At 43.9% G+C, this 20,996-nt stretch overlaps 2 protein-coding genes across 2 annotated transcripts; one reads left to right on the top strand and one right to left on the bottom strand.

The window, feature by feature from the left end:
* Nucleotides 1-4,990: 4,990 nt before the first annotated feature.
* Nucleotides 4,991-11,896, top strand: VPS29 (VPS29 retromer complex component). Its single transcript, XM_090292353.1, has 4 exons — nucleotides 4,991-5,085; nucleotides 8,807-8,998; nucleotides 11,181-11,416; nucleotides 11,646-11,896. Exons 1-4 carry the CDS (start codon nucleotides 5,083-5,085, stop codon nucleotides 11,761-11,763), a joined length of 549 nt encoding a protein of 182 aa, XP_090148479.1. The 5' UTR covers nucleotides 4,991-5,082; the 3' UTR covers nucleotides 11,764-11,896.
* On the bottom strand, nucleotides 11,781-20,941 carry FAM216A (family with sequence similarity 216 member A). Its single transcript, XM_090292351.1, has 7 exons — nucleotides 20,341-20,941; nucleotides 18,997-19,037; nucleotides 17,123-17,247; nucleotides 15,330-15,459; nucleotides 15,079-15,244; nucleotides 14,460-14,542; nucleotides 11,781-13,110 (listed from the first exon to the last, which is right to left on the bottom strand). Exons 1-7 carry the CDS (start codon nucleotides 20,433-20,435, stop codon nucleotides 12,995-12,997), a joined length of 756 nt encoding a protein of 251 aa, XP_090148477.1. The 5' UTR covers nucleotides 20,436-20,941; the 3' UTR covers nucleotides 11,781-12,994.
* Nucleotides 20,942-20,996: the final 55 nt, after the last annotated feature.

Raw genomic sequence — 20,996 nt, 5'->3', positions numbered from 1 at the left:
CAGGAAGTGACATTCCGCAGCGCATCACGAATGTCTCTGAAATCAAAGGGAGGAAGATACTGGTCACCAAACACAGGGAAATGGGAAATGTAGCTAGACCATTCAGCAAACAAGTTAGGGAATCTCCAAGGGAGAGCTAGAGATATTACCTCATCACCCCGAGACAATCGCGCTAGACTGTAAACTTCGGAGTACTCAGTTAATGGAGGAATGGGGGTGTGACTACTCGCGTTAGGATAAAACCAGTTTGCTTTTTCTGCTTTTTCTGGCTGTGCGCCCGTTTCTGCAGACTCGTGAATAAACACCTTGCTTTGCTGCTGAAGTCCTGTGTCCTGGTGTTTTATTATAAGCGTTTCTCACATGGCCTCCAGAGCCCATGTGGTTCATCACCAGGCTATACATATGTAAGCATGTAAAAGTCCTATGAGTACAACATTTGAGTATAGGCCACACAAGGCCAGGAGGCAGGAAATCTGTTTTACAGCTTGGTGTGGCAGAGAGAATGAGGGAAGGTTTTGCTTCCGACTATTGTGGGGCAGGACGGTAATCCACGCTCTGTGATTTAGTATGTCTACAATCTTGGGCCAGTTACCATGCCTCTTTCAGCCCCAGATATATGCTATCTGCCTCCTAGAGGGAATTATTCTCTCCTGTTCTTACCAAGGAACACTTACCAAGGCACTTCTTACAGAATATCAAGTAGACAGTTAATCTGAGAACAACCAATTGGTAGAATTCAAATGGACTTAAAAATTGGTTTGCATGCAAGCAAAGCTTGTGTCACTGACAAGTAAAAGAAGGAGATAATACCAATCATCTCACAATACTTCTTCAGAGACAAGGAAGATAATACTTTTCAAGTACTTCCAATGGCCCTACCACAAAACTACACACATTCTAAGCAGTAATGCAATGGGAACTCTTGCATGCGGTTTGAATACTCTAACCATAAGAATATTAATAAAAACACACTACATTAGACTAGTTTTAATTATACTTACCATATCTACAGAAGAATTGAATAACTACTTTGCATTGATCAGATCTGGTGAATATTTTGCACATCTCTACATTTCTTTCAAGGGAATTCAGACATCTAAAGATGGGCAGAATTGACTGTAATACAAATAGATTAGAGAACAGCATATACTCAATATGGTTGTTTAATCTGTTTAAAGAACTAACAGAAAAGAGTATGCATATTCATCAGTGAATCCATTTGTCCGGCATGCCATTAAACCAACCATTAACTACGGAATAGATGTCATGTCCGGTATGCCGAATATTGCCACCATGTAAGAGAAAACCAGGACCACTTATATTTACCTTCATGCCCAGTTTGCAATTTAAATTTGATCTTGTGTCTTTATCTTTTATTTCCACTGTGGCTGACCATTGGTAATTTTGGAAAAACACAGGAGAGAAGAGGACACAACCATATGCTGACCGACAGGAATTCACAGACCTTAAAGCAAGCTGGAAAAATAAAATAATAACTATTTACAGAAAAAATCAAATTGCTCTAAATGATTCATTTTAAAAATTCTATTTTGCTTAACATAGCAATTAAATGTGTTCAAATAGGCTGTCAGAGGTTAACTGCATTGTATGGCTACATTATACATGTGAATTATATCTATTATATGAACCGCATTTATTCAGTGTGTATTGAATTTGCGTATTATATGCATATATATGTGCACATATCTATATTGAATACATATAGGTATTAAACCTAAAATCTTGCATGTTCAAATTCTAGACTTGCAAATGCCTACAGGGGCCTTAATTTAATGCACGAAGTGGCAGAAGGCAATATAAAAAGGCAGAAAAGAGCATAGCAAAATGGTGATCTCTTGCCTTGTCTAAGGAGAGAGATGGTTAGTGTCAACCACCTGTTGTACTTCCACTTGGGTATAAAGACCCCAAACTGTCAGGTCTTCTGAGTTTTCAAGAGAAGCAAGAAATTTAGATTTTGTTTGGTGGACTCTCCCAATTTTTAACTGTTAGAAATTATTTCAATTAAAAAAAAACACAGCGTAGTCACCACAAAACACTTCTGCAAGCTCTGTCTAGCCTCTTGGTCACCAGTTTGTGACTTCTGATTTAAATCAATTGTTTATTTGCATAATTTTATAGTTTACTATGCTGCTCTAAATCAGCAATTTTCAACCAGTGTTCTGCAAGAATTTTTAAAACATGTAGGTAGTACCTGACTATTCAGGGGCATGGAGCTCCTTTCCCTTAGATTGTCAAATAAAAAAAAAAAAAAGATAACAGCCAATACAGGAATAGCCATTCGGTGTAAATGAATCAAAATTATACCTATTTTTTTTGTCAGATCGGCAAAAAATATATTTTTTGTTGTGCCACAGAATTTTAGTAATTAGTTCATGTGTTCCATGAGATGAAAAAGGTCGAAAACCGCTGCTTTGAGTGTATTCAGATATGTACAATAAAGGTGAACAGTGAAAGGGATAATTTCTGGATTTTCTAGTTAACATACAATCGGGACCAGAACCTCAAACTTCTTTTGTCTTAATAGATGGTCTACGAGTTAACTTTCTTACTTACACCTTTCTCGGACGGGTCCAGCCACAGCTCGTCACTAACACGCGACAGAGCTTGGATTGCTTTCCCAAACACTAGGGAGGAAAAGAAAGTGGCTCCTTACATCGTCTCTCAAACAATAAAAACAAATCACAGGGCTACTTCAGCATTCACAAGACTTAAAATTCATATAGAACAGTGTTTATAGACTAATACTACAAATTGCTTTAAGAAATACAGTATGATACCCTTGGCAAAATGCCAGGCTCGTAGTACAAGCTCAATAAATCCACAGAATGAGTGTGTGAAATAACATGCAACCAAGTTCTTCCTTTCTGTATGTTTGCAGTGTTGCATGGGGCTACTGTGGCAAGCCAGTTTCCACACTAATGTATCCTAAAACTTGTATTCCCCAACCCCCAGAAAAAAGTGTAAAACCAAGAAATGGAGAGGATGGTTTGAAGAGTTTTCATAATTTGGTGGCAAAGTCAAAACAAGTCATGAGAGAAATTAGAGGCACGCAAGATGCATCTTTGACGTAGGAGGGTTGCCTGCAAGATGCCACATCTTCCCACCAAACACACTTAGATGTCCTTTCGGGGACAGAGGCTAGGGCTGGATGAAATCTCGGTCTGATCTGGTATGACACTTTCAATGTTCTTATGAGTTATAAATAAAAAATGTGGCAAACAGGTACAGAATATTAGGCTGCAATAAAAATGGATGGCCATGTCAGTCTATGGAAAAGTAGGAAAAAGGCAAAATAATTCCAGAACACAAGATGAGATTATAATGCTTATGACTTATAAGGGTGGGAGTTCGGGGTGTGGGCCTCAAACTCAGAAAAACTGAGGCACGTGTCCTTTTTTTACCACTTCAATGTCACCACTATTTCATGGAGCTGTCTGATGCAGACCTTTCAGTCAGCCAGTTAATATTTATTGAGCACCTACTATGTTCCACGTTCAACTCACAGCAACGGGGGTACAGGGATGAACAAGACAGGTAAAGATCCTGCCCTCACTGTGCTTACAGTCCAAGAATATTAAACGACCATATACAGCCGTCCCCCTCTATATCGCGGTCCACTTACCGCGGCCTCCCTGTATCACGGGGCTTTAAAAATATTATATTTAATTATTTATCGCGGATTTTTTGCCATATCGCGGGATTTTGCGGTACTGTATGCGTATGTTGTTAAAGTGACGTAGCTTTAAGAGTGTAGAATATGTTTAAGAACATAAGTAGTGTTTATAAATGTGTGGGAAAGGTTAATAAGGGAGTGGGAAAGGTTAATAACGGACTGGGAATGGTTTATAAGTGTGTGGGAAGGGTTTATAAAGCCTTAAAATATATATAAATACTAAAGTAAATGTAAGGTTCCTACTTCGCGGATTCTCACCTATCGCGGTGAAAATAAGGGGGTGGGGGATCTAAGACCGTAACACCCCCGATAAGCGAGGGGAGACGGTAAATGGCTGCTTATTAAGAACTGAGGACTACACTGCAAAGGGGGAACTTCCTGCTCCGTGAATACTGTCCCGTGGACGGCCCTCAGCACGGGGGAACCGGCCCCAACCCAAGATGCCCTTTAACGATCATTTTCAGGTTACAATCGGGAAGCAACCGTGGCTTTTCTGAACACAGACTTCCCGGAGTAATTGACATGTTTCAGGGACCGTCTGTAACAACCGTCCCCGTACATTCCGACTTATGGAGCTCTTTCCGTTCATTTCCATTTCATCCCTGCAACAAAGATGCCGTATTCTCATCTCCCCGATGAAGAAACTGAGCCCCAACGGGATTTCACGGGCTTGGCCCGGGTCCTAAATTTCAAAATGGCGGGCTCTCAGCCACCTGGGTCGTGTTTCTCCCAGGACACTAAAATACTCGAACTGTCCCAGCATTAACTTTTTCCCCTCAAGTCCGCCCCACAAAGTATTATCACGATGGCGCGGCTTCCTCTCATAGACACCCATGAAAAGATCAATATTGTGCCCAAATCAAAGCGCAAGGGCCTTCATCTCTGCCTTAGACGCTAACAGGCCCACGGCGGTGAGGGCTGGCGGCGGCCAGACTTCGCTGTCCTCAGCCCTGATGCGTAAAGGCAGCGGGGAAGAGGGAAGCCAATGACGGGCCGCCGCCCTGAACCGCGGGCTTTCCCCATGTCTGGCCGAAGGTAGGAAGAAAGCGCCACCTTTAACCTGACTGCCGTTCATCACGCACTTCAACATGGCTGCGGGCCCTAACAAGCCGGGTGGCCAAGCGCGCCTCACTCAACTCGACGCCCCGGGTTCCCGGATGTGGCCCGCGCCTTCAGAAGCGTCGAGATCTCGCCCCTCCCCTCCGCTGCCGCTCTAGCCCCGAAAGCAGCTTCGCGTTACGGCGGGGAAGGGCCTATGCGCGCCACCGTAGAGCGGTCTCCTGCCGACCTCCTGTTTCATTGGTTGTGAGCGAGGTGGGCGGGTCGCCGAGGAGTCTGAGGAAGAGGGCGGCGGCGGCTGTGGTGCCCGAGCGGAGCCCAGTGACAGGATGGTGAGGACGGCAGCCGCGGCGACCGAGGCCTGGCTCTCGGCCGGGTCGCTGCGTCGCAGGGAGCTGCTGGGAGTCTCCGGGCGAGGGTTTGGGCGGCCTCGGGGGCGCGGGCGGGCGCGGCCCAGGCCCGGGCCGGGGGGGAGGCCCCGGGGGAGGGAAGGGAGGGACGGGAGCGGCCGCTTCCAGGTGCCAGCCGGCCCTGGCCTTGCACCCCCGCCCCAGGGGCCAGGGGACGTGCGACGGGGCTGGGGGCCCCGCTCAGCTGCTAGTCCTGTCACCCGACCCGCACGCTCGGGCCGGGCAAGGCCTTTGGCTTTGTACTTCCACCGTCCCCGAGAAAGGGGCAGGGTCCCCCCCCGTTTCTAGACGTTTCCCCACTTCTTCCCCGCGGAAAGCAGCTCCCGCTGGTTGGGGGGTTCGGGTTACCGCCCCCACCCCCATTTGGCGAAAGCCGGCGACTCGGATCCAAAACGGGAAGTAGGGCGCAGAACCCCGCACCCGGAGTAGCTCGCCGCCTACGGGCAGGGGGCGAAAGCGACCACTGCGGCCCCCGGAACGCCGCGCGGCGGCCATCGCACCGCGTCGTGCGCGCTCAGGGGCTGCGTGTCCGGCCCCTCGGGTCGTTGGAGCCACGTGTTTCCTTAGGCTCGAGGCGTCGGCTCGCCGCAGTCTGACGCTAGGCCGGCCCGTCGCCCTGTCGCCCCGGGAGGTCGCCACGCCCGAGACCTCGCCCCAGAGAAACTCGGGGGGCTGCCAGTGGCGGGGGCTCCCAGCTGGACCCCGCTTCGAAGGGCGCCCTCGGCCCCCGCCAGCACGTGCAGGGTGGTCTCGGCCTTCGCTCCGGCGGGGGTGCGTCGCGTCTGCCGGGCGGTCCCGGCTCTGTGCCGGCCTGGCCTCGGGGCGGCGGGTCACGGGGTGCGCCCCTCGGTGTAGAGCGCCAGGTCGCCGCCCCCGTCTGGCTTGTGCTCGTAAACAGACTCCAGCGCAGGGCAGTTCGTTTTACAGGGGCTCTGAGACCGTGACCCCGGGGAGAGGAAGGAATCTCCCGACATGTTTCTGAGTTTGTTTGGCTTTGAGAAGTGAACCCCCTTTTTAGGGCAGCTGTACCGGCGCATCCCTTTTCGTGTCAAATAGAAAGAGCCAGGCAAAACTGAGCACGAGCGGGCTCTTTTATGATGAATTAAAAGCGTTCTGTGTGGCCAAGGAGACGAGAAACACCCGTGGTCGGACCCGTGTGCAGCGGGGGAACGTGTTGGTTTTGCTCATCCTCCGTCGGTGACTTCATCGCGTGCTGTTCCCGTGCTGTGTGAGGTCACCTGTTCAAAATAATGACCCAACTGCGGCATAAGTTTACACGCGGGGACTTCTGACACACGAGAACGGACAGCAGCGTACTCGAGGGATAGACAGGCCGTGGGAACGCAGGAACCGTTAGCTTCCGTCTGAGGGGCGTCGGCTGCATTTTCCGAACTGCCTTACACAGTTCCGAACAAGACAGGGAGTCAAGGGGGTGCGGCCGGTGTGGAGACTGAGGTCAGCACGGGGAAGAGCGGAGAGGGCAGTGCGTTAAACGTGCGTGCGCATGCGCGGAAGTGTCACGCTTCAAAACACCGCCCACGGTCCGCTTGGGATTTGGAGCAAAGCTGATTTTTAACATCGTCTTTCATAACACTCAGAAATCATTAACAGTTGTTTGCCTATTCGTTTGATATGATTTTTTCTGGTTCTTTGTTTGTTTCTTTTTGTTGCTTTCTTTTAACATTGGTCATGTTTCACCCTTTTTTTTTTTTCATTCCCCCTGTCTGCAATCAACTTCTTCATTCCACTAAGGCTGGGCACAGAGTAAGTTTCTTCTCTCAGCTCCTCCTAATGAAGGTGGTTGGGTGGCTGATTTCTGGGATTGTCACCCTTTTGCGGTGTCATCAGACAGGAAGGAACCAAATTCCTGTGCTTTGATTGGGCTGGTTCTTTATTCGAATTTAACAAGACTGCCATTTCCAGAATCCTTTGCCGCCTTAAAAGACTCTAATCTGTGTCTAACCTGAACTGTCAAAGTGTGGAATTTGGGCACGGGTTTGTTTTGTGACACTGTTCCCCTGTAACTTTGTCACCACCTGCAGGAAACCAGAGCCCTACTTAGGATCCTTACTTATTTGAAATAACTGCTGTGTGGTCATTCATACAGTTACATATCTTTGGAATGTTGGAGTCTGGGCACATGGGCATCATCCACGTACATTGTAGAAGTTGGGTTCTTGTTTTTAAAGAAAGAAGTCTCCTTTTTACCTTTATCTCCAGGTACTTTTGTATTGATTACCAGTGAAGGTGGAAACCTCATGGTGGTTTTTAGTTTTACAGATGTTTTATCCATCTCGATTGAAATAATATAAGTCATTGAGCAAATACCAGCTGAATCTACTCTTTATAAAGAAGAAACTTATTTAACAACTTCTCTGAAAGTGCATTAATTTTACTGCAGTTAACTCTATACCCTGATAACATCTCCTTTCCTTTATAATCACTTTGGTATTTGTTGCAAGTTTGGTTTAATAATTTTAATTTCACACATTTTGTTTTCTATTAATTTCAATTTATAAAGTTGGTGACAACACTTATTTTCTGCTTTACGTTATTTTAGATATTTAATGTTTTCTTTGATATTAAGGAATAGTCATGCCTTTTTCAAGAGCAGTTGAAGGGCATGTACACGTATGAATGGGACATCTGTGTAAGGAAACATGCTGTCGTAGTCTAGGGGTGTTTAACCAGTCAACATGAAGAAATTGATTGTTGTCCTTTGGAGGGAAGATAATATTTTTAAGGGACCTTTTTGATAATCTGTTAAGTAACAAATAATGTTTATATGTAAGATCTTTAAAATTAAAATTTTTTTATCATCTGAGACTATGTTTGTCCCACTAAATTCATCACTTGTTTAGCTGATCTTTTTTTAAATGCTCTAATGCACATGAAAGATTGTGAAAATGTTATTTTAAGATTGAAAATTAAACTGAGTTAATTAGCAATTTAGACAATGAATATATGACAGGAAGGATTTCTAATAATGAAAGAAAGAGAAGATAAAGATTATAATTCAAAAGCACACATTTGCCCTATTGAAACTTTTTGAAACAGGCTGTTTTTATTCCTCTGTAATGTGTAACTAACAGTTTTAAGTAGCAAACTTTGTAAATTTTGGCTATTGTTCCTTAAAGTAGTTATCAGTCTAATAAACATAAAATATAGAATTAACTTTATTCTCTATCATATTTCTAACAATTCTCTTAATGTTCCCGGAATCAATACATGTTATTTTACATTATAATTGTAGAAATATGAATTACCATATCAGTCTTCAAAAATTACAAATTCCATAGGGCCCAGTAATATATTTTTCATTTTGTAATTTTGTTATTCAGTGTAATTTATAGGTTTGTGAATGAATTACTTTAGAAAGCTTAATTTTATATTTGGTAAATAGAATGATATGTATTATATAGCATATTTGTGATCAAATTTTAAAAAGATTGATTTAGAACAGAGTATGTTATTATATATGTGATATATGCCTTTAGTGGTCATGGTAAGGAACTATGAATAACTTCTGCTCTTCCGTGTTCTGGAATTGATTAGTTTAATTTAAAATGGGAGGTACTGGAGGAGAGTATCTTGTTTTGACATCCTGTTTAACCTTCCACTGTCTCACCTTGACACTTTCAAGTTGGTGTTGGTATTAGGAGACCTGCACATCCCTCACCGATGCAACAGTTTGCCAGCCAAGTTCAAAAAACTGCTGGTACCGGGAAAGATTCAGCACATCCTCTGCACTGGGAATCTTTGCACCAAAGAGAGCTATGACTATCTCAAGACTCTGGCCGGCGACGTGCATATTGTGAGAGGAGACTTCGATGAGGTGATGTACTTCCCTTTCCTTCCTTTCTAGATTGATTTATTGTCAGGGAGAGGGGAAGGGAGGGAGGGGCCTCTCGCACCCCCCCAACGGGAGACCTGGCCCACAACCCAGGCCTGTGCTCTGATCAGGAATCGAACTGGCGACCTTCTGATCCACGGGCCCCGCGCCGTCCACTGAGCCACACCAGCCAGGACCCAACATTTCCTTTCCTTGGCTCTCACATATAAAGTTTTCTCCTTTAGACCATTTTCTCAACTGTGAAAGGTCCTTTTTTATTTCCTGAATGAAAAATTACTACACATACCCCTTCCTGTTTGAAAACCAAAGTGGTTTTGTCACTATTTTTTGTAGTACTATCGTTTAGTTTATGAATTTTTTGTTATGAACTTCTCACCACCGCCTCTGCTACCATGTTCCAAGCACTGGATCACTTTCCTGTATTCCAGCTTCCTGCTTCCACCCTTCCTCCCCCCAGTTTGTTCTCCAAGTGGCAGTCAGAGTGGCCCTTTTAACGGGAGGATCACATCACTCATCTGTTGAGGTTAAAAAGGGGAATGAGGAAGTTTTCATTCACTTGTTTGTTCACTCGTTTATTGTTCTATGGCAGGTGCCCCATTCCCCCCAGTCCTCCCCCCACCCCCACAGTCAGTCCCCATCCTGGTGTGCACGTCCACGGGTGGGTTATACTAGTTCCTTGGCTCAGCCTTTCCCCTTCTTTCCCACCTTCCCCACTGCTCCCTCCCGGAATGAGTTAAGTTTTGAGGAGGTCATGGAACTGTTCTATAGCTTCACTGCGGTGGTCAAAACCCGTTGAATTGTACACTAAGAAGGACAGTTTTACTGTATGTAAGTTATAGCTCAATAAACCTGATTTTAAAAAGGAAAAAATATGTCAGAAGTTCTGGGGTTCCAACTTTGCCCACTAATTAATAATGAGATTTTAGGCAAATTACATCCTCTTTTTGGTCTTAGTTTCCTTCAATGTAAATATGATTGGAATAGATGGTTTTTAGGACCCCTGTCAGTACTAACATTATATGATTTAAAATGATAAATCTGATTCTAGAATGAAACATTTATTTCGTGTTTCTGGGAATGTAAGCTTTTTCATAAGTTATTTAACTTCATTGGTGCTTTTTAATGGGGCTCCTGTATACCAAACTGGGTGACCATCGTGTTGGCCCCGCACCACCACCAGTGGATTTTCAAGAGTTTGAGTAACTGGACGTGCAGAGGTGAAAGGGATGAGAAGGGAAGGAGAAACTTGTCAGTAATTAGAATGTAGGTCTGGTTTGTTAGACATTAGGGGTTCTGTTCGTGTTATGCTCCACAGTTTCAGCAGCAAGAATGCAAGTTTCTGCTACCAATTTGCTGCATTCAGACCCCGGAACCACGCTACCAGGGTTTGGACCTCGGCCCAACCACTTAATAACGTGTGACCTTGGGCAGGTTATTTTAACCTCTCCATGCCGCCATGAAATGGGGGTCAGAATAGAACCTACCTCTTAGCATTATTTGTAAGTATTAGGTAGGTTGATATTTATGAAGTCCTCAGGGCAGTGCCTGATTCATACTATGTGTTTTAACTGCCATCATTTTAAGCCATCTATATAACTCTTAAAGTCTGGGGTATAATTTAAACACACCCTAGCTTACAGGTCATATGCCTAGGATTCTTAGGTAGAGGATCTCACAGAGTCAGGGGAATAATTCCTTTCTACAGCATGCCCCAAAGAACCCATGTTCTATAAAAATAAACACAAGAAGGGACTGCATGAGCAATTCGTTGTTTTGAGCAAAACTGCAGCCTTAGAGTCTGGGAAGAAGTCAGATAGTAAGTATGGTGATTGTGAGCAAAAAATCCATGAGATCAAATATTTAAAAGCAAGTTTTTTTTTTCCCCCTGGCCCGGTGGCTCGGTTGGTTGGAACGTCATCCCGTGCACCAAGAGGCTGCAGGTTTGATCCCGATCAGGGCACATACCTGGATTGCGGGTTTGATCCCCAGTGGGTGTGTGTGGGAGGCAACAGACCCATGTTCCTCTCACATCCTTGTTTCTCTCTGTCCCTTCCTCTCTCTAAAATCAACACACATCCTCGGGTGGGGATTTTAAAAAATAAAGGTTTTTTAAAACATTGGTATCTCTAAAACATATTTTCCTTACGTCAATTCCCTATTTTAGAATCTGAATTACCCAGAACAGAAAGTGGTGACCGTTGGGCAGTTCAAAATCGGTCTGATCCATGGACACCAAGTTATTCCCTGGGGAGATATGGCCAGCCTCGCGCTGTTGCAGAGGCAGTTTGACGTGGACATTCTCATCTCGGGACACACACACAAGTTCGAAGCATTTGAGCATGAAAATAAATTCTACATTAACCCAGGTTCTGCCACTGGAGCGTATAATGCCTTGGAAACGTGAGTAGTATATAATTTGGGAATTGGGGGTTTTATAAACTTAATAATTGTATGTGTGACATTTTGAAAAAGAAATGCAACCATTTGAATAGTTATAGGCTTTTTGATGATTGTTATTTTTGATATGTAACCAGATTTCTCCTTGAATGTGGACTGGCACCTTAAATTGAATTTGTAGTGCTGCAGCTTTTTAGTATAAAACACTGACGCTATTTATATTTCCTTCCAGAAACATCATTCCTTCGTTTGTGTTGATGGATATCCAGGCCTCCACAGTTGTCACTTACGTGTATCAGCTAATTGGAGATGATGTGAAAGTAGAACGAATCGAATACAAAAAATCCTAAAGCCAGGCCTGTCTTGATTTTGTTTTTGTTTCTTTTTTTTAATTCCCCTGTTCAAATCAAGTAAACATTGAAGAGCCACAAAACTGTATCACTTTTATAATATTTTGCAGTAAAATACATTGTCTTCTGTTAATAGTGTTCTAAGCTTCTTGTAAACTATAAGAATTTATTTAGTTTAAGTATATGATTTCTATGAAAAAATGCCCACCGCACAGTAAATGGTCACATGCTAAGAAAAGTTTATCCTTGTAAATATCTTCAAAGTTGATATTTAGGACTTTATTATAAAAGTAGTGCATGAGGAAAAAGAATCTGGACTTTCTTGTATACATTTTTCTCTTCTCCTATAATAAAGTTACCTTTCATTTATACTTTCTTGATAAACTCAGTTTTGATTTTTTAAAACCATAACATGAGAGACCAAATGACACTGTGGACAAGGATTAGCGATGCGACCGACGAGGTGCCCCTTCGGAGCTCTCGCCACTTCCAACGTCCTGAATCGTAACGCTGGCCTTGGGCTCCACTCTCTAAGTAACGTGCCACGTGGACATAGTGAATCAAGGCAACTGTCGCTCTATGTTGCCCCAGTCCTGTTTTTCAAGTTTGAGCAAAAACTTTTTAAAAAACACTAATGTTTAGAAGGGAAGGATAATGCAAAGGATCCTCTCATTAGTACATCTACTCCCAACTTAACCTAGTTTGAGAGGCCAGGGGTCTGTGTGGCAATTTTCATAAAGTAGGGCAAATGAAAATATCCATTTTTAAGTTGTCTCAAAGCAGCAAATAGTTATGAACCATTTTCTTTGAAAGCCAGGGTGTTATCTCTAGTAAATGTTATGCCGTGTTAGGGTATTTTAAGAGTTTTCCTTAGCCCAATCAAGAAAATACTTGTCAGATATTCCAGTGTTGCCGTTTTAGGACTTACTGAAAACAAAAAGAATTAGACAATGTATTTGTCAGATTTAAGGAAAAAATAATTCAGTTTTAAGTGACAAAAATTTTAATTGTATCATGCTAGAAATAAAAGCATATATTACGCATAGACTTTATTACACAGATAACGTAGAACAACATCAAACCAAGTACATTGTTGTAAAAGTTTCTGAACAAACCAAAATTACTTAATGACTTGCGGGTGTAGAACAATACCACCCTCAGTGCAGAGAGGACACGGTTCACAGCCCCTACCCCTACCTTTGGCATATGGTCGGCACACAAGACAAGATGGTCAAGTTAGCATTAGGTGTTCTCCCTGTTCTTCAATCGACATTGATTGCATGCACTTACTCAGTAAATCTTCCTTCTTTTCTTCATTCATGTATGATTCAAGATCATTTGTAGAAACTGAAGACGACAAAAAAAGTTTATAATGTCTGTTTTAGAAACAAAATTGTATTTCATCCTGAAAACTGAATTTGTATATAAGAACAACCTTCAAAATGACCTACCTTATTAATAAACCTTTAGCAAAAACAGACTGCCTGTAATTTTCAAAACTTAGTAACTCCACCTTCCCCCAAATCTCTTAACTTTAAAAATAAGATCCTCAGTATTGTATGCTAGCCAAGTTATGATACAGAAAGTTCTAGTCCAGCACGTGGGGGGCAGGCAGGAGGGAGGGACAGCGGCCCCTGTCACACGCATGCACGCCCCAGCAAGGGCGTCAGCCTCTCAGAACCTCCAGTGTCACTGTTATGTTTTCTATGACTTAGGTTCTGAGTTTGTTCCTCCAATGTGCACATGATTTCTCTCCACTTCCCAGGAAGAAAAAACAAAAGAAAGTTCTGTTACTAAGTCCTTGTGCCCCTTTGCTTTGTAAACTCCTGGCATGGTTTCACATGCTCCATTTTCTCTAAGTTCCTTCTCATCTCTCCTTTGGGGACCCCAGCGGCCTTTCCTCAACCTGGGGCTTTCTCCAGCTGTTCTTTATGGAACCAGACTTAACCGTCACCCCTGCCATTTCCCTCATGTCTTTGATCGGCCTTAGATCGGCCTTGGATTGGCCTCGTATGGGATTCGGAGCAGAGCTGAGCGGTGCTGTCACAGAGTGACCGGACGCCGACTCCAAAGGCCTGACTTCCCGACTTCGGTCCGTCCCCCTACTCACCGTGGTCGTGACGAGGAAGTCACATCACTTCCACCTAATTCTCCCCACATTACCAGTTCTGAGGGACTCGGAGCACTTGGTCTTCCCTCCTGTCTCATTTTGTGGTTTTCTCTAACTATGGGAGAAGGACCCCTTATGTGGGTCCTTCCCGACTCCGGATTTGTTGGAGTTGCTGTCACCCACTTGGTTGCTTCCACTGGCTGGCTGAACATTAAAATGGTGTCCGTGGTAATAGCCCTTTGTAACTTACTTGATGCTACTCAAAATACGTTGTCCATCCACAAATGACACTACCTCTTAAAAGTGCTGTGGCTTGAAAAAGTCCTGTTTTTGTGACTGTTAAGACTGACCTTGATATTATATCTATTTAGAATTAGAAATACCTTGAATCTTATTCCTCTGAGCAGTGTGTTCTTTTAAGTAAGAGAAGAAATATATTTCATGTTTAGTTTTATTTGGAGCAATAAAAGCAAATCACATTCTAAATTTCCACTGTCTTTTGTAATAGAAATGAATCTAAATTGGGTTTAATATTTTTTAAGCATAAGAGGTTTTAAAATGCGTATTTTTAAAGTTCCACATTTACCTGATTGCATGAACAGTCTTCCTGATTTTCTAAAAATCTTCAGTGACTTATAGCTGGTTTTAGACACATATCCAGTTTTCAGTCTGTAAGAAAGAGAAGCATCTTAACTGGAACCAGCGAAGTGAACAGCTACTTGATACGTGTGGAAGACTATACAAATTCTCTTTATTAAGCTGCCAGCATCACCAAAGAGACCCTTTCAGCCCCTGAATTCCCCTGAAATGCAAAGCTAACTATTGTGCAGGTTGAATAATTAGGCTTATTTCTTTTTTACTCCCTTTCTGTTTATAGTATTCCCCTGTGCAGAAGCAACCACATGCTTTTCCTTTGGGAAGTGTTTGTATCACTTTGAATTTCAGTGGGAATCACTGACCCCATATCTTCCATATCTCTAGCTGGTCAAGAAATTTTGATAATTCCACAAAATACGTTCTAAAAGATGAGGCACATCCTAGTCAGCTAAGAGGTGGTAAGGTAACATCCTTTTGTGCTTTTTGTACAGCCTATGCTGAATTTAGCAAAGGGAACATAATCGGGAACCCAAGCTTTAATTCCATTTAGCTACCCTCCACATAAAACTGGGGCCCATCTTCCTCCTTTTGAACAACAAGAAACAGACCCTCCTTTGTTCCTCACTGGTCGCCAAAGGGAATGCTGTATGATTATTTCAGGTGCAGCTGCAGCGTCAGAAGGCCCGGAGTCCTCTCTCTCCAGCTGGTGTCGCCACGTAGTGCAGGGGTGGCAGTGACGAGCACCGAGGCGGCTCCTGTGATGAGCGAGGACACCTGTCATACAAATCCACTCAGTTAGAGGAGCCTCTCGTTTCTGGTGACAGCTAGTGAGAAAGCTACTTATTGCAGGTGCACCTGCCTGGCTTTTGAGAGCCGCGCTGGATCACGTGCACATACTGCCGCTTCGTTAAGACCCTCAGGTAGTTCACGCTGCAGATCTTAGCGACGCTGCACAGGTAACGCTTCCGGCCCGTGCTGAGGTCCGAGTGCTGAAAGGCAGAACAAGAGGTACAGGCTTTTATCTGAAAAGGTGAGTGTTCAACAGAGCTGTGCCGTCTGTCCGTTTTACTTAAGCAAATTCATCTATGTTCATTTGGCCAAGAAGAGAGAGACAGAAATGGCCATTTAAATAATTCAGTGACTTGCCTGCCATTTCCGCTCAAGTGATTTACGCGCCCAGCGAGGTTTGAGAACCGCTGGCCTCGAGAATAAGATATTAATTTGCTATTTTGTCCGTGAGCGGGGGTGTGTGTTGCATCTTTTTTTAAAAAAATTGAATTTATTGTGACGTTGGTTAATAAAATTAGAGGTTTCGGGTGTCCGATTCTATAATACACCATCTGTATACAGTATTGTATTGGGGGTTCACCGCCCAGTGAGTGAGACTTAATTCCCACGTGTCTCTCCGTGAGTGTGGGCACCTCGCCTTCTACGTAATGTAGGGTCTAAAAGCAACCCACTTACTCTACTTAGTTTAGCTGAAGAAACAGTCTTTCCTAGCACCAGATGATTAACTGTGTTGGACAGACTGAGGGTGAGTCCGATGGTCTCAGATATAAGTAATTTCGACTAAGACTTTCACTGTACTTGCTGATTTTAGAAAGTTAACACTGGCCTAAAATGCAAGACTCCATTACATATGCATATATGCAAACAATACACACACACACACACAGGATTTACTGAACTGGATTAGCGAATCCAGAGAAAATTAAAAACGCTGGGCAGGAAAACTTTACCAGTCGGTACAGATCTTCAGTGAGCCTATTTTAGTTTGTGTGCTGTCGGGAGGCTACTCTGGCAGCTACGATCTTTAACGGGTAACACTGAACAATCTGTTAAAGGCTTCCGGCCAGTTTCCTTACTTGCTTCTAAGGTTGTAGTCCCTGAGCAAAAGCTTTACGAGGTTGCTTTCCACCTCTAAAGTGGAGCTTGCCTCAAGCACCTCTGTTTGGGGTCCTGAGTTTCCTGCGTAGAGGTCCATCAGATTTGAAGTATCGTAGAGCCCTGAAGGAACTATGATAAGGAATCTATAATGATTCATTCATTCACGGGTTTCCCCAGCAGATACATACAGACTCATGCAATAGGGTGGGCGTGCCACTAGGACATTGAGAACATGCAGTTCCTGACTATTTAGTCAGGGGCACTGACTTCTTTTCCCTCAGGCTGTCAAATAAAAAAAACTGACAATGGCCAACACAGCAATAGCCGTCTGGTGTGAATGAATCAAAATTATATACACATTTTTGTCCGATTGACAAAACATGCAATCTTTGGTGTGCTGCAGAATTTTAGTAATTAGTTCATGTGTGCCAAGAGATAAAAATGGTTCCAAATCATTGCTCTAAGTAGCTTATCTTCAGTAAAAAGCCCAGCCGGGCCCTGACAGACGTGGCTCCGTTGGTTGGGCATTGTCCCGCAAAGCAAAAGATTGTCAGTTGGATTACGGGTTCGGGCACGGGCCCGGGTCGTAGGTTCGGTACCCAGGGGCACCTATGAGAGGCAACCAATCAATGTTTCTCTCCCTCTCTTTCTCCCTCCCTTCCCCTCACTCTTAAAAATAAATAAAATCTTTTAAAATAGGAAGTTCAGCTCTGAATACAAAGACAGTTGGTATTTAAATAAAGTATTGGTGGGTAGTTAGCATACCTTTAGAAAGGGCACATCTCTAATTGACTTAGGAATGTGAATTGTTTGAATTGGATGAGGAGTTTTCCATAACTCTTGTAGCTTGACTATGTGTGAATTCGCTTTGTGTCCATCTTTGATTCCATCTGTGGGCAAGGACATTATGATGTGAATTTCAAGAGAAACATCAGTTCAACAACTCAGTTATTAAGCTCTGTGTATTTCCATGTGTCAATGATTACTCTGGAGTGGAAGCACGACTGTTAAGTTTGAAGATGCTATGTGCTATGCCATTTGGTTGTAAGGCACAAAAATCTAAGGTATTTATAGATCTGTTTACGATCATTATATATGGACTGCATCATTTTGAACTCAGCTGAGATGCAGACTCATACTTTTTCTTAGCTTATTGTATACCAGATCATCTAAACAGGAATATACATGCAGGATGTGTACTTTTAAAGATTTACAACAAAATTTTATCATGCGTTTGACTTTAGTATATAGTTTTAAAATTCTGTTCTGTGTTAGACTCAAGACAGGATAACACAAATTTAGTCCCTTTAATGAGACAGTGTTAAAATAAAAAGCTCTGCAGAAATTTATCAAAACTATGTTTTTACATAATTTCAGTTATCTCATTGTTTTAAATACTGATGTGGGTTGACTGAAAGAATAATCTTTCAGTAAAAATAAAAGTTGAAACATCTTCCCAGAAGAATGGAAACTAGTTTTCCGTTACAGACATATTGAGACCAGTAACTTAATTTAGGGTACAAACTTCAGTAACAGTTAGGGGGAAAGCCATATCTGGCAAAATTTAATCAGGAAGTAACTTTGTAACAGCCTCCGCCACTGCCACCAATCACAGATGTGCCATCACTATAAATTAGTTTGCGTTTTCTGGGGTTTGATATAAATAGAAATGTACAGTATATATTGATTTTTTGTTTGTTAGTTTTACTCAACAAAATTAGTTTGAAACCCATCCATGTGAGGATAACAATAGTTCCTTTTTATTGTTGGGTTATATTCCATTGCGTGTATGTATAAACCACAATTTGATTATCCATCCACCTGTAGATGGACATTTGGGCTGTTTTCAGTTTGGGGCTATTACAAATAAAGCTGGCAGAACAGATTTTTAAGTTAAAAGCTTTTACGTAGTAACGTGAATTTATTAAGCACAGCTTTGTTTCAATATTATTGAAAACAAAGGCCATTATAATTTTACATATTAAACTTTAAATTTAGTTATTTAAGATCTGGGCAAATCAGATATGGCTAACTCGTTTGCCAACAAACAGGAAGTCATCTGGAAATTGTTATTATGGCCCTTAAATCACAAGCTAGAAACCGTAATAATAAAGTGAATACCAACTGAACATTTCAGAAGTTCATTTATTTCTTAAATCTTTTTTCAAGTCATAAACGTGGGCAAATTATCTAGAAATATACCCTTTGGGTCCCTGATAATAAATATTTCTGAGATGCTTACAATAGCCTGGTCTAACCCTCTTACCTCCGGCAGCTCTACCCTGGACTCCAAGGGAGAAGAAAACAGCAGCACAGAAACATTTTACATTCTTTGAAGTTGTTCATTTACAATTTTTTTCCTTCAGTCTGTGCTCTGTGCTTTTCAACCAGCATCCGTCGTGAACAGTTTTCAGATTCATTGCTGTTTTCAAATACTGTTTTTAAGATGCCTGATGTAAGACACCTTACAGGGAGACAAAGAACCTGCTGACTGTTCTCTGAAAACTCTTACAGACTACGTTCACCAAGGGGTACTAATAACACCTATTTTTAAAACTCCATTGTGTGGGCAGTTATAGAATTGGCTTTTCTGAACCATGTTATTTCCAGGTAGTAGCTGCTTTATATGTTCTACTCACCAGCCCGTTTGGAATTCTGGTAATAAGAATGTTCAGCTGATCTGTTTAAAAAAAAAAAAAAAAAAAGATGAAAATAATAAGTAATAACTGCCAGTTTTATAAAGCATTGAAAAAAGCATTTTAAATGAAAAAAGAAAAGCATTGCATGTGCTCTATACTTTTCATGTTTTCATCAGAAAGAATGTGTTGCAGATTTTCTCCTGTAACTCTGGTTATATCCTAATGGCTCCAGACTTATTCAAAGTGAGTTATCTGAGGGTTTTTTTTTTAACCGTATTAGACAGGATTTATTTTAAGCGAGGTCTGGCCTTCCTTTTCTAGCCTCCTCATCTACCTTAACGACTACACTGAGTTCCATAAAGGAGTCTGGGCCTCTGTGCTATCCAGAATACGCTCGTATTCTCTTTATTATTAATGAAGCAATTTGGCTATGGAAAAGGCTGTCTTTCTGTTCCTGGTATGTAATTAAGGTGTACTAGAACTACGCCGGTTTAAAAGGCTGCTCATTTTGTACAAGTGCTTCTTCTCTTTTCTCAAATCAAGACAAAACACCTTTCCTTCCTTCCTCCTCCCATCTATTCAGGAAGCCAGAGTTCATTCATCTGCTAATACACTAGGATCCGGCCCTTCACTAAGCACTGCGATGACCAGAAAAGAAACGCAACACCCCGTATAGTTAAAGATATATAAAAATAAAATTAAAAGGCCATGAGCGCAGCAGGAGCCACGGCTGAGAGCAGAGCAGCGCCGCGGAGGGACAGCTCGGGGACCGCTGAGAGGGATCAGGCGGGATCGCCTTCTGCAGTGACCTGAGCCACTGTCTTCAGCATCCAGGAAATAACGGTAAAAACCTGCTCAAAAGGAAGTAAACCGATGAAGAAAGGAGCTTGTGTGTGAAGAAAACGTCACGATCGGAGTGCCTCTCAGCCTCACCGTCATCGGTGGACACACAGGTGACTGGTGTCACACGCCGGGCACTGATGTTTACACTCGCCCGCCCCGTCTCCCTCCCCAAGGTGTCCGTAGAGGCCCGGTGGCCCGACCGCAATTTTTCCAGCAGGGTAGGCAGCGCCCCCTCGGGGCAGAAAGACGCACGCAGGCGACTGTCGCAGTCCCCGCGTTGTCATTGCCCCAAACCCTCCTCCTCGGAAGCCCTTCCCTTGCTCACTGCGTCGGCTTCCAGATCTCCCATTCCGGCTACAACAAAGGTCCTCCCGCCTCTCACCTCGGTGCCCTGGGGACCAGTCGCTAGGAGCCGCCGGCCCCCAACCCCTCCTCTGCAAGGGGCAGCACGACCCGGGGTGGGCGCCCTCCTCCCTGACCCCCCGGGCCGCGCAGCCTCACCCGCCGCCGCCGCCGCCCTCGGGCCCGGCCGCTGCAGGCGGCTCTGCGGAAGAGCTGCAGTCCGTCCAGGAGAACGCCGGACCCTGGCCGGGCATCTCGTCGCGGGTGCGGGGACCGCGAGCTGGGTGCGGGGAGAGCTCTTCCTTCTCCTCCTCCAGGACTGGCACGCGTGCGTCGGGTCGGGGTGAAGAGGCGGGCGCCGGATTCCAGCCCGCGCCGGTGCGCTCCGGACAGCGCCCGAGTGGCTTCGGGAGAGCGGGGTCCGCGATCCCGGAGTCAGCCGGGGGCGGGGCGGGAGCCGTTTAGCTGACTGTGCGTGTGCGCGTTTGCACCGTTCTGTGGAAGATGCGTCAGGTAAAGGAAATACACGTGCCCCCTTAAACGGGAGGTGCCTCCCACCTCCGTCTTCCAGACTCAGCAAATTTGCCACTACACAGGTCAGTCCCAAACGCAAACCAAAGACCCAAGCACCCGGCGCAAGAATGCGGAGCAGTGTCCGTTATCCGTTAGCAGTCATCGCTAAAGCACGCAGGCTTCGCCCGCCTCCCAACGGCCGATTTCCGCCAACTACTAATACTTCTGTGCACGTGCCCACACCCTCCCTCCCATCCCGGGGTTTTCTCAGGACGCGTTTCACACGGGATTTGACCTGCGGG

The sequence above is a fragment of the Furipterus horrens genome, unplaced genomic scaffold, assembly GCF_987537825.1.
Source record: "Furipterus horrens unplaced genomic scaffold, mFurHor1.1.pri manual_scaffold_11, whole genome shotgun sequence".
NCBI classification, from domain to species: Eukaryota; Metazoa; Chordata; class Mammalia; order Chiroptera; family Furipteridae; genus Furipterus; species Furipterus horrens.
The sequence above is the reverse complement of the archived record's forward strand: the minus strand, read 5'-3'. Positions and strand labels throughout refer to the sequence as shown.

Bases quoted from the DNA above. Each gene is read 5' to 3' on its own strand.
- FAM216A (XM_090292351.1), bottom strand. From the start codon at position 20,435: ATGCCCGGCCAGGGTCCGGCGTTCTCCTGGACGGACTGCAGCTCTTCC. The intron at 14,543-15,078 runs GTCTGTTTCTTG...TCTTTCTTACAG, and splicing joins CCAGTGAGGAACAAAGGAGG to ACTGAAAACTGGATATGTGT. The intron at 13,111-14,459 runs GTAAATGTGGAA...TGTCGTCTTCAG, and splicing joins AAGACTGTTCATGCAATCAG to TTTCTACAAATGATCTTGAA.
- VPS29 (XM_090292353.1), top strand. The intron at 8,999-11,180 runs GTGATGTACTTC...TCCCTATTTTAG, and splicing joins TGAGAGGAGACTTCGATGAG to AATCTGAATTACCCAGAACA. The intron at 11,417-11,645 runs GTGAGTAGTATA...ATTTCCTTCCAG, and splicing joins GCGTATAATGCCTTGGAAAC to AAACATCATTCCTTCGTTTG.